The sequence below is a fragment of the Cricetulus griseus genome, chromosome 9, assembly GCF_003668045.3.
Source record: "Cricetulus griseus strain 17A/GY chromosome 9, alternate assembly CriGri-PICRH-1.0, whole genome shotgun sequence".
Classification (NCBI taxonomy): domain Eukaryota; kingdom Metazoa; phylum Chordata; class Mammalia; order Rodentia; family Cricetidae; genus Cricetulus; species Cricetulus griseus.
In genome coordinates, this window is record NC_048602.1 from 11,161,292 (window position 1) to 11,178,145 (window position 16,854).

Consider the following 16,854-nt stretch of genomic DNA (forward strand, 5'->3'; position numbering starts at 1 on the left):
TATTTCTATATACGTAGTGTTTCTATAGTGTGCTGGCCAGCAACCCCTCCAAAGGCTGACTTCTCAGGGGGTAAACCTACGGGGCCCAGTGGGTTTACAGTCATTGCCCAGGTGTCCTTACTTTGCTGTCACACACAGACAAGGGGCTTTTTACCCAGTGGCCTTCTGGCAGGTGGAAGTGGAAACTTGAGGTCTGCTTTCTTCCCGTGCTTTCTGTCTTTCCGTCTCTGTGAAGAGTTTCCATCTTTCTTCCAGTGTTCCTTTGCTGCAGAGAATGGATCAGAAGCCTGGGAAGGGGTTGGAGGGAAGCCACACGCTGGGTCTAGACACAAAGCTCTCTTCCTGCTGTGCGGATGGGCCACGCCAGTGCCCCGGTGTGTACCGTGGGGTAGCAGAGCCAGAGCCCACATGTTCCCAAGGACCCCACTGCAGGGTTAGGTATGGAAAACGAGAGGACAAACTGAGAAGCATCCTCTTTAGAGGGGCCAGCCCTGCTGGGGTATAACCTCTGCCCCTGGCAGAGGCTGGGATGATGTCCCGACGCTGGGGCCCTGACGCTGGTGCAGGCAGATAGGTTGGGCAAGGGGTCCAGGGAGCAGGGAGGGTGCTGGGGCTGCTGTCTGGTCAGTTCAGTCCTCAGAGTAGCCCAGGCCAAGGGCAGGGCTCCAACAGCTTACCACAGCCAGTGCCAGATGAAGAGCAGGCTGCAGGGTACTCGACTGCCCAGCCATGGTGAACACTGGCTAGTGCCACCACTGAAATCTTTAAAAGGCGCTTGGCTGCAACCTCCACCCCAGGGGACCTGATTCTGTTCAAGGCCAAATGCCACCCTGTCAAGAAGACGACTGGTTTTCCTGCCTCTTGGACTGTGGTGGCTCACAGCGTGTGTTCGGCTTGGAGCTGAGAGGAGAGCAATGGCTGCATTGGGGACTGAGGGGTTGGAGGAGGGGACTGGGGAGGCGACGGCTGACTGGTAGCAGGCGTAGAGGTGAGGAAGGGGACAGTGGGAGCCACCGCTGAGGGGGAGCCAGGTGCCACCCCTGGCGGCTCGCTGATGGGCCGGTTGTAGAAGAAGAAGGGGCACTGCTGGATGAAGAGCTCGATGATGGTTTGGTAGGAGCGCGTGGCTGTGAGCGCGTCCATGCTGCTGAAGTCGGGACGCATCAGGGTGGGCCAGAAGCAGATGGACAGGTTCTCACTGGTCATGAGGTTCACCTTGTTGTTGTGACTGACCCTGCAGGGGACGGCAAAGCACAGCAGCTCACATCTGCACAGCGCTTCCCTGCCTGCCTGCCTGTCAGCCCTGCCAGGGTCTGACCCTGCCACTTGGGCTCAGGAGCCACAGGGTCCAGAGGCTGAGGACACGTGGAGGTGCCACAGGCCCCTGGAAGAGACAGTGTATAGACCATCCACCAAAGCAGTGACGATGTTTGGGATGGGCAGGGAGTGAGTTAGTGCATGGCTCCAAAAACTAGCCCTCGGCCAACAGGCCTGCCACGAGCGGACACACCGGGCCCTGCTTAAGTGCTCTGCTCATCTCACAGGCTGTTCTGTCCCAAGGCACCACTGATATATGCTCTGCCTCACACCAGCACGGAGACATGGACAAGGAGCAGCTGTGAGCTCTTGGAATTTTTGCTTCTGTGAAATTTCTGAAGGCACCAGCACCTGCCAGAAAAACTACCCCCTGCCGTGTGCTTGGAACCAGAGCTAGAGCCAGAGTGGAAACTAAGGATGCCGAGGATCCTGGCTATGGCACTGGCCTCTGCAGCAGAGGGTGGGCCCTGCTGGCTCCTTCTCCCTCACTTAACCTGAGACGCCTGTTTATTACAGGAGGAAAACCACCCGGCAGCATGGAACCTACTTGTTCAGGTGGGAGATGACATATTTGAAGACCTCATGGTTCTCCTTTGGGAATCTCTTCAGCACCTCCTTAAGAGCGTGTAGCTTCTGTTCTCGGTCGTTGATTTCTGAGAGAGAAAACCAAAGGCTTTTCAGGGCTGAGTTTGGTGGGTGTTCTGGGGGTGTAAAGGAGCCATGAAGCAGCCAATAGGACCTGTGGCCGGCGGACACACCAGTGGCCTCTGGCAATTCTCTGGGAGGGCAGCCCAGGGTTTCCTGACAGCTCTATCCCACCCTCATGCCCAGAGCCTGCATCCATGGCCGCACACCTGGACTGGGGTCCAGGCCCCTGCTGAAGGACAGTACTGTATGCTTGGGCTTCCTGCCCCCCCTGCCCCCCAAGATGAACCATCCACAGACTGTACCATAAAGAACACCATTCTTTGCTCATCGGTTGCCCCTGGAGACAGGCACCCCAATGCAGAAAGACTGCTTGCTTCCTGGCCAGACGGGAGGGCACTGCCACCCACCCACACTGACAGACCATGAAGGAGGGGGTCTGCCACAAGACCAGGGCTCTGTCCTTCCCTGCAGACATGAGCGGCTCTGCACATGGTGCTGCTGCGGACAGTGGGCGATTCTTAGGCAGCTCATCAAAGGGACCACATGCCCCTGTGTTTACTGCCGCCTCCTGAGGGCTCGAATGCGCGGTGACAGGAAGCATGCCATCCATGCCACACCAGGTCAGTCGTCTCTACAATCCGCCCTGCTTTGAGGATGGGAAACAAGGAAGCAGACAGGAAGTCTGTGAAGCGGGGATTGGAACTGACCAGCTGCAGAGCTGAGCTGGGTTTGGCTCATTTTAGCAGGAAGGCAAAAATGGTCCAGACTCCATCGAGAGTGACACCTGGCCAACCCAGATTCCTCTCTGCACATGGAAAGAGATCTTCGTGTCACTGGAGCGTGGGCTGACAGTGGCTAGGAGAGCAGCTCATGGGTATGAGCACTACCTGCTACGTCTCATGACCTGAGCTTGATTCCTGGGACTCACAGGGTAGAGAAAACTGACTCCTGTAAGTCATCTGGTGATCCCACTTGTGCGAACACGCCTACAAGCCCCCCAAACACAACACAACAAAACCCACGACGGCCTCTGTTTGGGGACAGCACTAAAGCTCTGAAGTCCCGGTGGCTGAGACTTGTCCCACCGTGCCTCCTAGATGAAGGGCATGTGGACGCGGTGAGGTGAACCCGAAACCCCAGCCCTTGGGAAGCTGCAGTGGGAAGACTGTCGGTCTGAGGTCGGCCTAGGCAGTGGGATGAGACCCGGTCTCTACAACAGTAACAAACAGAATAACACAAGAAGGGTAAGAAAGGCCCCATCCATAAGCCAGAAGCTAGTCCCAATTGATAACTGCTCACAAAGGAAAAAACAGTTTTCTCTACTGGGGTCTCACTGGGTGCACAAAACACTCTTCAGGGCAGGTCCCATGCCCAGCAGTAGACGGCTGACACAAATGAATTCAATGGCATTCCCCCCCCCACCCCCCACGACAGGTTTCTCTGTGTAGCTCTAGAGCATGTCCTGGACTCGCTTTGTAGACCAGGCTGGCGTCTGCCTTCCAAGTGCTAGGATTTAAGGTGTGCACCGCCACCACCTGGCCTCAATGGCATTTTTGGAGATTGTCTCACAATGCACCACACACACACACACACACACACACACACACACACACACACACACACACACACACACACAAATAATGGCTTCTCATTCTGTGTTCTAATGGGATCTCTGTGTGTGTCTCTGTGGTTCCCGAGTTTTTTTCTTTGGCTCTTTTCTTCTGCTAGTTTGTTTCATCCTATTCTGATTTGTTTTTATTTTATCTTTTTATTATTTTTTAGATGCCTTTTTGTTTTCTAATGAAAGAAATGGTGCAGAAGTGGGGAGAATCTGGGAAGAGAATTGCATTAAAAATAAAATCTGGGAAGGTGGTGGTGCATACCTTTAATCCCAGCACTCATGAGGCAGAGCAGGGGGAATCTCTGTGACTCTGAGGCCAGCCTGTATACCGAGAGAGTTTCAGGACAACCAAGGCTACATAGAGGATCCCTGTCTCAGGGGAAAAAAAAATCTGGCTGGGAAGTGGTGGCATACCCGTGCCATTAATTCCAGCCCTCGGGAGATAGAAGCAGGTGGATCTCTGGGAGTTTTAGGCCAGCTTGGCCTACAGAGTGAGTTAGTGAGTTCCAGGGCAGCCTGAGCGACATGGTGAGACCCTGTCTCAAAACAAAACAAATCTGTTTTCAGTTAAAAAAAAAAAGGGGGGGGGGTAAGGCCATGGCTTCCTGGTTGGGATCCTTTACAGTAGAGGCCATGGCAGAAGACCATAACCGGGTGAGTCACACAGAAGTGTGGTGCAGACCGGCTACAGTTAAGAGCCAAATCTGACTCAAACCCTCATCTGAGTGAGGTGCTGTCTCAAGCACCCAGAAGCTGTGAACATGGGCAAGTGACACCGGAGCACCACTCAGCATCCTGTCTGTAAGAGAGACTGGAGGCAGCAGGAGTGCAGGGTAAGCTCAGTGATGGGCGCATGTCCTGGGGCTGCTCTGGCCTGCAGGGAACCTGAGCGACGGGACCTGTGTGCCTGTCAGAAGATGACCGAAGCCACAGGGATGGAGGGGAGCAGTCAGCATCACCTCTGACCAAGCGCTGTTTCAGTGGTTGAGCCTCCATGCTGATCTGTAGTCCTGAGTCTGAAAATCATTTGCTGTGGTCTGTTTAGCAGAAGAAAGCCACAGGAGGGAGGCTGGGAAGCGATTACAGAACGCATGAGAAATCATGAGCACAGCTCACTTGCACTTACTAGAATTAGTGCACCTTTTCAGATGCAAGCATGCCCAGGGCCCTGTAGGCACCCGGTGACATAAACACAGCTGTGTCTCTTTTCATCAGGCACCTGTGTAGCAGCATCTCAGGCAGCAGTCTCACTCAGGAAGGAGACCTGGCCTTCCCGTGTGAGGATCAGCAGAGCATGGGTGATGGGTGTGCCCTTCTTTCTTCCTGGGGTAGTGATGGGTGCCCCTCCCTGGGAAAGCTCACCCTCCTCCTGCAGCCTCTTGAGTCAGAGGCCCAAGAAAGGCCCAGTGGTTCCTGACCTATATTCCTTCTCCCTTCCTACCTGTGTGAGTTTCTGCACTCATAACACTGAGGAGCACCAAGTGTCTAGTGGGAGGACCACAAGGGGAGCAACAGGATCTTCCTGGCCAAGCTTGGCCCTGAGCCCATGACACTAAAGCGAGACTGATTCCCCCCTGATGCTGGGGATGGAACCTAGGGCCTTGCACATGCTAGGCAAGCAGTCCACCAAGCCAAACCCACTCCACCACTGCCCTTTTTATTCTGCCCATGCTCTCCTTAGTCAGTACCTAGCATGAAACTCCTCCTGTGGAGGAGGCTCAAAGCAAACCACATCCAGTCACAAAGAAGTTGGTTTGAGCCATAACTGCCATGCCACCATTGTACCAATGGACACACCTTGCCGGGCAAGATGGTACTGTAATATGCAGGGTTGAGCACTGGATAAAAATACTGATGTCTTGCCGGGTGTTGGTGGCGCACGCCTTTAATCCCAGCACTCGGGAGGCAGAGGCAGGGGGATCTCTTGTGAGTTTGGGGCCAGCCTGGTCTACAAGGACAGGCTCCAAAGCCACAGAGAAACCCTGTCTCAGAAAAACAACAACAACAAAAACAAAACACCCCCCCCCAAAAAAAAAGGCCTTCTCCCACAGCAGCCTGCAAAGTACCTTGTAGGACTACATAGACCAGCCAGTAGAGACAATTTTCTGCTCAGTTGAGGTTCAGCATAGGATCTTACTGAGTTATTGTGGGCAGTCAAGCACCATGGTGATATCCTATGGTGCTCTGGGTATACCTCCCTGACCGATAACTAGTAGGGGGTATCTCATGCCTGGCAATGATATTTCATTCTTCTGGGAGACAGAGGATGCTTATATTTGCATGGTGTTAAAGTACCCCAGGGACCATTTCTAAGATGCTCTTTATGCAATCCTCAGTAGGCATTTAGGCAAAAAGTGGGGCTGGGCCTCAGCTCTGCTCTTTGCTCCAGACCCCCTGCCATGTCTTGGAGCCAGTGAAAGGAATGGAGTGGGGCTGTGAACAGGCACTCAGGGTCCAGACAAACCAAGGTGAAGTCTACATATACACAACACAGCTGCTAACAGCTGAGTCCCCAGGAACCCCTAATGAAGAGGAGACGGAAGTCAGGACCTTCAGGGACCTTACAAACATCCTCACATGGACACAAACCAGGGCTTGAAAAGGCACAAAGACCCTGAAATCCTAATACTGGGGAAGCTAGGACAGGAGAATGCAGAGTTTGAGGGCAGCTTGGACTATAGAATGTCTCAAACCAAAACCAAACCGAACCCCAAAACCAACCAAACAAAAAACCCAAACTAACTGGGCATTGGTGGCACACACCTTTAATCTCAGCACTTGAGAGGCAGAGGCAGGTGGATCTCTGAGTTCGAGGCCAGCCTGGGCTACAGAGTGAGTGCCAGGACAGCCATGACTACAAGAGAAACCCTGTCTTGAAAAACCAATCCAATAAATAAAAACACAACCACTACAACTCTAAACTAAGGAAAAACAAAAATGTACAAGAACTCTCTCTGGTCATAAAACCTGGCAAGGGCCCTGATCCTATTGTCCCCAACCTGGCTGCTCACTGCAAACCAAGCTCCAGGCTGGGAACTGTTGCTTCCCCTCAGTGCTAGGGTGGCAGTTACTGACTACTGGAAAAGGAGAAAGCTAGGCGGGTCCCAGCTGGGTCCCTGTCTTCCTCCTGTGTGGCACACAAGGTATGGCTAAGGCTAGGCAGGGACCACCCTCTGCTTGGCTTAGAATGGAAAATTCAGACCCTTCTGGAAGCAGGATCATGCAGCAAGCTGGGCAGTGTTGGAACCATATTCTGTCTGCCACAGTCATGTGTCTTTGAGGGACACAGCATCTCAGAGCAGCTATGTGCACAGACAAGAGAAAACCACACCCTGAGGTGGTGTGGGAACAAGAGCCTACAGGACAGTGAGGGTCACCCACCCCACAACCTTGGCCGCCCCATCTGCCTAGTGGGAAAGGTAGGTGATAAGCCTGCACTGGGAATAATTTCCCTCGGATGACCACATGTTGGCAGCTACGGGTCCTTGGCCTGGAATCCTGTAGCCAGAGTGGACATAGCTCTAGGATGCCTGCCAGTACAGAAGCCATAGGCAGAGCCTGTGGGGCCCAGATGAACTAGAGGGACTCTGGACAGGGAAGGGATTGGTGGTGCTGGTGGTGGAGAAGAGGGAAAAGATGACCATGCAGTCTGGGAACAAATTCTGTTGGAATGAGGGAAGAGAGGGCGACACAAAGCCCCACTCGCTGCCTTACAACTCTAGCCGCTGCCTGAAATCAGAGCTCACGACGCCTCCTTCTCCCGCTCCCCGCCTCTTCCCAATCATGGAGCTTTCTGCACTCACAGCTCAGCTTGCTTGAGTCTGTCTACAGAGAACATCAGCTTCCACCCAGGAAAGCAGGGACTCAAGTTCCAGCTTGCCAGCCCCCAGCCGTGTGACCTGGGCCTCCAGCCAAACTCTGTCACTCTGAGAGCCTCGGGCTCCTCTGTACCATGGAGAGACAGTCCTCTACCTCACTGGTGACTAAGAGCACACACCAATACCCAGCAGAGCCTGCCGCACACAGCAAGCAACGATCTGTGAGCTCTGCTAGTGCATGAGTCTCCATGTTACCTTGACTAAGCTAGGAAGACAACTGGCAAACACACACCCAGACCCCACTTGGTGGGCACTCTGTTATAGTGTTCAAATCTTGACACTCTGATGCGTACACCACAATCAGACAATGACCCTCATCATGTTGTGATGGGGTGTTGGAATCGCATGCAAGCCTGGACACACAGACACAGCTACTCTGAGGCAGTACGTGAAAAGAGCTGGTTAAGTTGCTGTTGCCATGGAAACCTATGCTACTATAAGGCACGACAATCTCCCTTCTACCATGTCCCTTGACACAACTTTTTCAGTGCCTGGTATCTGACTCAGCTAAGTCCACCTTGCGCCATCGAGGCCCACGCTCCACTCGCTGCTTCTGCTGTGAAGTGCCATCTGAGACCCCCTCCTCTCCACTCTCTTCTGTCAGGGTGTCAAGAAAGGACAGACAAGAGGTGGCCCAGCTGACTAGCAGGGCCCAGAAAGCATACAATGGAGAGGAAGCTATGAGACTCCACCCTTCCCAGGCTGCTGTGCAGCCACCTTCTGAGCTGTGGGAACCTACAGAGTGGGTGGCAGAAGCGATGGGAGGACAGGAAGTGGACCCCCTATCAGTAGCACCCTGGCGGGCCCTTCCCAAACAAAAAGGTGCCATGTCAGCTGTTCCAAGAAACAATGGCATTCTGTTGCGTGCCAGAACTCAACATGCCTCTAGATGGCGCCAGGTCAAGACAAATGTGAGAACTGGGTCCCAACCAGTGCACCCCCCCCCCCAACCCTCTCTAACTTCCCTTAGAGAGACAGCATGAGCCTGAGATGGTCCCCACCATTAAGCGCTGCCTCCCAGCCTTGGTAGGTGGGCAAAATGAGAGGGAGGCTGGCAGCTGTGGAAACAAACTGGGTGCAGGTAACCTGAGCCCTGCACCCTCCACAGCTGGGCTAGCTTCTTTAGGAGCAGGGACCACAGCCTTGAGAGTGAGTACACCGCTGGAGTCAGGCAGTGCTGAGCTAGCCCAGGACCACACCTCCCCTTTTCTTGCCTGACCTCTTTCTTGGCATTCTACAAGGTCTCCCCCCACCCCACTCCTAAGGTATCTTATTACATATTTTGGCTGTCTTGGAACTTACATAGTAGACCAGACTGGCCTTGAACCCACCCAGAGGGGTATGCCTTTCAGCAACTGTGGATAAATTTCTGTTTCAGGGTCTAGCCCCCCTTTCCCTGCAAGGGCTTTGACTAAATAAGAAGTCTGTGGTAGGCAGCTCCAAGAGGCCAGGGCCTTCATGGTACATGACACACCCAGACAATGAGAAAGCATCCCATACCATGAGAATCCTAGAGCAGTGGCGCTCAACTATCCTAGTGCTGTGACCCTTAATACAGTTCCTCATGTGGTGGTGACCCCAGACATAAGATTGTTTTTGCGGCTACTTCATAAATGCAATTTTTCTACAGTTTGAATTGTAATATAAGTGTCTGATATGCAGGATATATGATATACAACCCTCAAGAAAAGGCTGTTTGACCCCTAAAAGGGTCATGGACCACAGCTGGAGAACTCTAGAGAACAGCTCTAGAGACGGCCATCAAAACTAGAGCTTCTAAGTCAGGCAGACGTGTGCACATCTGTAATGGCAGCCCATGGGAGGCAGAAAGGTAAGTTTGAAGGCACCTTGATACACAAGACACTACCTCAAATGAACACCAAAAAACCCCTGGAGGTCTTTTGGGCTGCAGAGCCTTGTGATCTTCTGACTAAGGCCACTGGAGAATTTGTTCCCCACCTCCCAATTTTCTTCTTTAAAAATTCTTTTTTACTTTTTAGATTTATTAATTTTATTTTGTGTTTTGCCTGCATGCACATTTGTGCATCACATGTATGCCTGACATCCCGAGAAGTCAGAAGAGGGTGTTAGATTCCCTAAAACGGGAGTTATGGATGGTTGTGAGCCACCATGTAGGTGCTAGAAACTGAACCTGGGTCCTATGGACTAGCAGCCCGTGCTCTTAACCACCGAGCCATTTCTCCAGCTCCACAGGTAACTTCCCGGGTTTGTATGGCCTCAGCTGACCGGTTTGCTGCCTTATATGAGGCAGAAGACAGACAAGGGTCCAGGATAACCTGCTTCCCAACAGCAGTCCAGCTCTTCCCAAGGGGCAAACTAAGGGCAGACACAGCAGACGGACAGGGATGGCACCCGTGGTGGATGCCAGGGTCAGGGAGCTGCAGCTGCTGTTGGGAATATTATTTCAAGGTGTGTGACTTTTGTTTATGCTGTATTTGGTTAACTCTGTGGAGCTGTGATTCTTTGCCTGATGGTCTACTAGAGCTGAATGGTCAATCTCGAGGCAGGAGAGACGAACAGTCAGGCAGGGCTGGCAGGTAGAGACGAGAACATCAGGGGCCAGCCACCCAGACAGCTATGGAGTAAGAGTGAAAGTAAGATTTACAGAAGAGAAAGATGAAAGCCCCGAGGCAAAAGATAGACAGGTTAACTTAAAGTTGGCAAGAAACAAGCCAAGGTGTGGCTGGGCTTTCATAAAAAAGTCAGGGCTGCCTAGAGCCTCCTTACTGGAGCCTGTACTCACTGTGCGCTTCCACCAGGTCGATCTGCATGCTGTATGGTACAAGGGGGTCTGGAAGCTCAGAGAAGAAGCTCTTCATGGCCCCTGCCACAGTGTTCACGGTGAAGTCTTTCTCTGCCAGGTCCAGATTGTGGTCTGAAAGCAAATCAAGAGGTGAGGCCAGACTCATCCAAGTCAGCAGAAGCCACAGAGAGCTCACATAAGGGCAGGCTTTCTGATGCTGCCCGGGGCAGGGCGGCCTGGGTTCAGACAGGGCTGGAGAGCTTCCCTTCAGCCCCCAGGTTCCCTGCTCATCCCACTGGGTTCTCATGAGCTTCAGTGTTCCCCTCACTTCCTTCCTGCCCGCCATGCGGTTATTGCCTCTTCCAGACCACGATGGAGGGAGGAAGAATCCCCCATTTTCTTCTCCCTGGTTCCTCCCAGCCCATGGCTTCACTGACCCCTCCTTCTCATTTCCCTTCTCTCTCTAACCAACCTGCGTGCTTCATTCCGTAGGACTTGTCTACAAATGGACACCAAGCGTCCCTTTCTGGACTACCAGCTATTCAGATTCTTACAGGTACAGTCATGCACCACAAAACCACTTTGGCCAGCAAAGGTCCTGAGATAATTCCATGTGGCTTATTGTAAGTGTACCATTTGACACTTGCCCAATGAAATTGTGTGTGTGTGTGTGTGTGTGTGTTTTCCAGGACATATTCCTGATGTTCAAATAGTGGCATATGATTACAAGGTAATACTGGCCCATGAAAACAGGTGAGGTGGTTGCTCCAGAAACTGGCCCTCTTGTCCCCTAACTTTGCTTACTCTCTGGCTGCTGACAGCTGAGAGTGTTCACTGTTCTGCTCTGGCCTGGTAGCCTGGCTTGGCATTAAGAGCCGAGTCCCTAGCTGGGAGCCTCTCACACTTGACCTAACTCAGGAGCAGGGCAGCCACACCCAAAGTTGGTGACTAAGATTTCAGCTCAACTATCTTGAAATGTTGTTGATACAGACACTTCTAGACTGTCAAAAAATACTGGATCATTAATTCAAATGCTACCACCCCTGATCCCAGCCCAGGGAGGCAAGGCCCTTCTAGAAGTGAGCCAGGGCCAGGAAACCTCTAATGGCGGCCGTGGACGGCAGTGGCAACAGCCTTGGCAGGGATGGTATGTTGATAGACCTGGTCCCCCATGGGGGGCACATGTAACCTCTGTCTCTGAGCCAGTCCCTCTTGGTACCCAGGCCCTCCGGGCAATCCAGCCATGGCATCTGCTTTGGACTAGTGATGCACAGCCAGGCTGCGACTCACCTTGATCGAACTGTCTCTGCAGACTTTCCATCTCTGACTTGTTCCCGCTGACCCGGTAGATGCCCTCAGTGCTCAGTCCTGTGGAGAAAGGATAAGCAGGTCCCATGAACCAGAGCTGGAGGGCAGAGGGACAGGGGCTCACTGAGGAGACCACAAGGTTCCCACCGCGATGGAGGAGCAGGGTAGCAGTGCTTTCTTGTTTGATGCTTGAAAACACTTGAAAACACGAGCACTGAACCCCATCCTCCTTTTCCTTTAAAGGTAAGGGCTCATCTAGCTCAGGCTGGCCTTGAACACCTCATCCTCTTGCCTCCAGTTTCCAAGTGATAGAACTGCAGATGTTTGCTACATTTGGCTTAGTATTCTCTGGAACTTCATCTGTAGACCAGGCTAGCCCCAACACCAGAGATCCACCTGCCCCTGCTTCCTGAGTGTTCATCACCACACCCCAGCAATATTACCCACTTTTTAGTGTACAGTCTTGAATATTTTACTAAAAGAAATTATATGTATGAGATTTTTCCCTGGGTATATGCCCAGTACCAATGAAGGCCATTCAAGGGTGCTGGAAAATTGAACTCAGGTCCTCTGGAAGAGCAGTCAGTGCTTTTAACTGCTGAGTCATCTCTCCAGCCCCTTTATCCATTTCTTGGGGGGAGGGTGTGGGGGGCCTGAGACAGAGTTTCTCCGTGTCCTGCTATCTTGGAACTAGTTTTGTAGACCAGGCTGGCCTTGAACTTACACAGATCAGCCTGCCGCTGCCTCCCAAGTGCCGGGGGTAAAGGTGTGTGCCGATGCCACCACTACCACCACCGGGCCTGAGTATTTTTCTGCTAAAGATAAAAAGCCAGGCATGGTGGCACATACTTGCAATCGTAGAAGGCAGGGACAGAGGTGAAGGATCATAGCAAGTTTGAGGCCTGTCAGGGATACATAATGAGTTCCAGGTCTCCATGGGTGACAGAGTGAGACGGTCTCAGAAAGCCAAAAAGGGGCTGGGTGAGACAGATCAGCAGGCAGGCTAAGGCACTGCCAAGGTTGACAGCTTTAGGTTTTTTTTTTTCCTTTCAGACAGGGTTTCTCTGTGTAGTCCTGCTGCCCTCAAACTCAGAATTACGCCTGCCTCTGCCTCGGGAGGGCCACCGACCAGTGACAGCGTGCGCTTAATCCCTGGGACTAACCCACTCAGTAAAAGGAGAAACAACACTTACCCCCAACACCAACAAAGTAAATAAGAAGGCTAGAAGTGTGTTTGTGTCTAGAGCACTTGCCTGCCATGAGTGGGCTTCTGTCCAGTGCCAGAGCCACAGGAAGCAGAAAGGAAGGCGCAGTCTGCCTCACCTCAGCTGCTGTCTTGCTGCGTACTCAACAAGCTTTGCTTGACCCCAAAGAATGAAGAAACACGGTTCCTTCTTTCACACACAGAGCATCCTGTGAACTTTTCCTATGTAATTCAGTGTGTTCATGTTTTTATAATATAGCTCTTAGGAGTTGGAGTACAGCTCAGTGGTAGAGCACCTGCCCTGGTTTGATCTCCAGAATCATAAAAACCAAAACACAAAACAAGAGTGTCATCCACCAGATCCCAGCATATACTATGACTCCAGAAACAGTGCCACCCTTGTTTAGGTTCTCCCAGGCTTTCATGGGTACAAAGTCTTAAGTGGCTTTTTCTGGTGTTTGCAAAGTACTGGGAAGGAACCACCTGGAGGTGCCTTGGGCGTCTACCACAAGGCACCCCCACACCCCAGTCTAGGTCTGTTTCTTACTATTCATGCTGCTTATTTCCCTCTGCAGTGCTTCTCATTTGCACCTGAAAGAGGTCTTTAAGTATTAAATGTTTGTTTTCCCACCCCCTTTTCTGTGACCTTTTTTATTATTTTCCATCCACCTTCTTTTCTTTTGCTCAAGTGTCTGCAGAACTGCTTGGTGGCTGTTCTAAGCTATTCAGTGGCCTGAGCCACAGCAGCTCTAGATGAGGCGTCAGAGGCGGAAGGCACCTGGACAGCATCAGTACTCGAGCTGAGGAGCTGGTGTCCATCCACCCAGAAAGTCTTCCCTTGCTCACAGCCTTTTCAGCTCTACTTGTTCCTTTTCAACTTCTTCAGGATCTCTGCAGAGGTGGCAATCAGGCGTAGTTTCCCATGGTTGCTCATAGAACTTCTGGGGCCATCAAGCACATCAGAGCCCTGAGTGAACACTCTTGTTGTTTCTCAATGTCCATACAGCCGGAGAATCTGTGTCACACAGAATGATGGCAGTCAGCCCTGGGATCTGTCACCACCACAAGTCGTGACTTCCTCAAGTTCCTGAAGGCTGTTTGGATCTGCTGGATCAAGGACAGAGTCATGTGGCCAGCATTCCTGCAGATGATGCTGACATCAGAGCTTCTCCTGGGTCCTCTTCAAATTTATGATGCAGATGCCATCACCGTTCCTTTTGTAGAGATACTGTCCCACTTGGAAGCCAAGGTTGGTGCCACCTGTTTGGGTTCCTGCTGTAAGGAATTTAAGGAAAGGCTCCTCCACCCTTTGTAGGACATCAAAGAATATGGACATGATGTCAATTTTTAAAAATTAAGACAGGAATCAAGAACATCATGAGAGAGCCAGGCATGGTGGTGCACACCTTTAATCCCAGCACTTGGTAGGCTGAGGCAGGTGGATCTCTGTGAGTTGGAGGCCAGTCAGGTCTACAGAGTGAGTTCCAGGATAGCCAGGGCTACACAAGACAGGGCTACCTATCTTGAAAAACCAAACACAATAACTGTAGTGATACTTATGATTTATTAAAGTTTGCCTGAGGATTCAGAAAGCGAAGTCAGCCACAAGCCATAGAAGCCAGGCACATACCTTTAATCCCAGGGCTCAGGATTAAGAGGCAGATGGATGTCTCTGAGTTCAAGGCCGCCCAGGGATACATGAGATTGAGTCAGCCTAAAAAGAGTAACAGTTCACACGCCTTTAATTCCAGCACTAGTGGGCTATAAAAGACAGAAGCAGGGTTTCCATTATTCAGTGGCAGGCATTCAGTCTCCAGCCACATTGAAGATTCTCCAGCCACACTGAGGAGGGCAGCAGGATCAGCGCACTCAGCCTGAGGTAGTGGTAAGAGCCAGTGGCCTGCTACTTTTCTTTTCTGTTCTTCAGCTTGAAGTCTGAACTCCAGTATCAGCCACTGGGTCTTTCATTTATCGTGTTACAAATAACAATAAACAGACAAAGTTTTCTGTGTGTGTGGTTTGTGCATGTGAGTGCAGGTATCTTCAGAGGTCAGAAACATCGGCCCTTTGAAGTCGTTAGCCACATGGTGTGAGTGTGGCTGACAATCAAACTTGCTGTCATCACAGGCCTTATACACGGTAGGTAAAATCTCTACCAACTGAGCCACATCTCAAGCTTTAAAAAAAAAAAAAAAAAAAAAAAACAATGCTGCTGCCGCCGCTAGCAACAACAACAGCTGCCTTGATGATGATGGTGATGGTGACAGCTGCCTTGATGATGATGGTGATGGTGTCTTACTATGTAGCCCAGGCTGGCCTTGAGCTCATGGTTAGTTAGTCTTTTACCTCCATCTCATTGGGATTATGGACACATGCCATTATACTGGTTTTAGTAAATTTACGATGGATTCGTTCCTCAATGACTTAAAAACGTTCTCAGATACATTTAACCTTTCTACCCATTTCATGTTGGGTGACACATCACAAGTGCACAGGACTTATGTTGACAAGCCCCGGATATGTGCCTGCAGTTTCCAGCTTTCATGAACTAGTGTGAAAACATTTTCTACGCTCTCTTCCTCGTCCCTAAATATCAGCCCCTTCACATGGTGATGTGATGGAGTCCTATGTCCCAGGGTGGAAAGGCATTCTTGGCACCGTACAGGAGCCAACACAGCCTCCACTGGGTCAGGCATCCCCATCCTCTGCACAAGAAACAACACCTTGGTTATCTGAAAACGAACCAGGGACTGGCTGCTGCTTCCCTACAGGATCCTCACGGGACAGCACATCTGAGAATAAGAGGCTAGCTCCAGAACATCAATCAATCATCGGCTCAGCATTTCCTGTAAGCGGCCTGCCTGTTTGTTTTACCAAACCTCATTTTAGAATAGCAATCCTGCTGCTGTTGTACCCAACGCCATGGCACAATTTAAGAAAGGTATCATTAGCCTAGTGAGCACAATTTATTACAACTACCACTTAGAATCAATTAAAAACAAACAGCACTGAAAGCTGCCTGTGCCTATCCTGATGGTTAAAAGTGACCAGTGGGCTGGCAGGATGCTGTATAGAGCAGGGCTACTTGACAAGGGCCTGGGACCACACAGAGGCCGAGCAGAGTCCCAGGCACATACACCAGAATCCAGCAGGGCATGCCAGGGTTATCATAAACATGGACAGAAAATTCTACGGTGACTAGCTCACATCTGCCAGCCAAATACTCCCCAGTAATGGCTGGTATGCATTGTGTCAATCTATCAGAGAACAACAAATGGAGACTGAGGCACCCTGCCTACCATGAGTCTCCAAAGAACTCTACTTTAAGGCAATCTCACCCAGCAGCCCTCCATCTTTTAAATACCTCTACCGGTTTCAAGCATTTTCTCTGGGGGCTGCCTGTGCAACCAATCTAGCTAAAACAGCAAGTTCCAGATTCAGTAAGACCTGGTCTCAAAAAATGACCCAAGTGAGGAAGATACCTGAGGCGGTAACCTCTGGCCTCTGCACGAGAAAGTTGTGCATTCCTACACACACACACACACACACACACACACACACACACACACACACACACACACACACACACACACACCTGAACAACTGCCATGGAGGACAATCTTGTTCCAATGGCTCTAGGGACCAGAGCTACAACTAAGAATGGGAATTAGAGGATGGCAAGTATTCTCTCCACACATAAATGACTACTAATAGTCATGAGGCCATTTAAAGAATGGTCAGAACCTCTCATTTCCCTCCTTAGTGCATACATATCTGTCTGGGGTGCTGTTTAAGATTAGCATCTGGCCCAGGGAGTCGGTACCCAACAATAATCCCAATAATGAGCCATGTGGTAAGTGCTCGCTCACAATGAGGCCCAGATGTTCAGTGCTGGCTCCGCATCTGCACAGTTCTGACAATAACCCCTTCAGGCAGGTGGCCACTAGCTCCTCGGCACGGATGGGAACGCTAAGATTGACAGATGAAGTAACACATACAAGGTGGAGAGCTTCCCAGACCTGATCTTCATTAAGCATGCTGTATTTTACCGTTTCAATAGGGTATTTGAACATACTCTGGCTCTCCAGTTTTTTAAATGTAGCCCAGCATCAAG

General features: G+C 51.2%; 1 protein-coding gene across 1 annotated transcript in view; it reads right to left on the reverse strand.

The window, feature by feature from the left end:
• Arhgap35 (Rho GTPase activating protein 35) overlaps positions 1-16,854 on the reverse strand; it is a 106,181-nt gene that overhangs the window by 1,861 nt on the left and 87,466 nt on the right. The window contains exons 4-7 of the mRNA XM_027431029.2: positions 11,519-11,596; positions 10,229-10,360; positions 1,865-1,970; positions 1-1,234 (exon numbers count right to left, since the gene is read on the reverse strand). The exon at positions 1-1,234 is cut by the window's left edge and continues 1,861 nt beyond it. Of these exons, the coding sequence (XP_027286830.1) occupies positions 877-1,234; positions 1,865-1,970; positions 10,229-10,360; positions 11,519-11,596 (674 nt within the window). The 3' untranslated portion in view covers positions 1-876. The remainder of the gene's footprint in view (positions 1,235-1,864; positions 1,971-10,228; positions 10,361-11,518; positions 11,597-16,854) is intronic.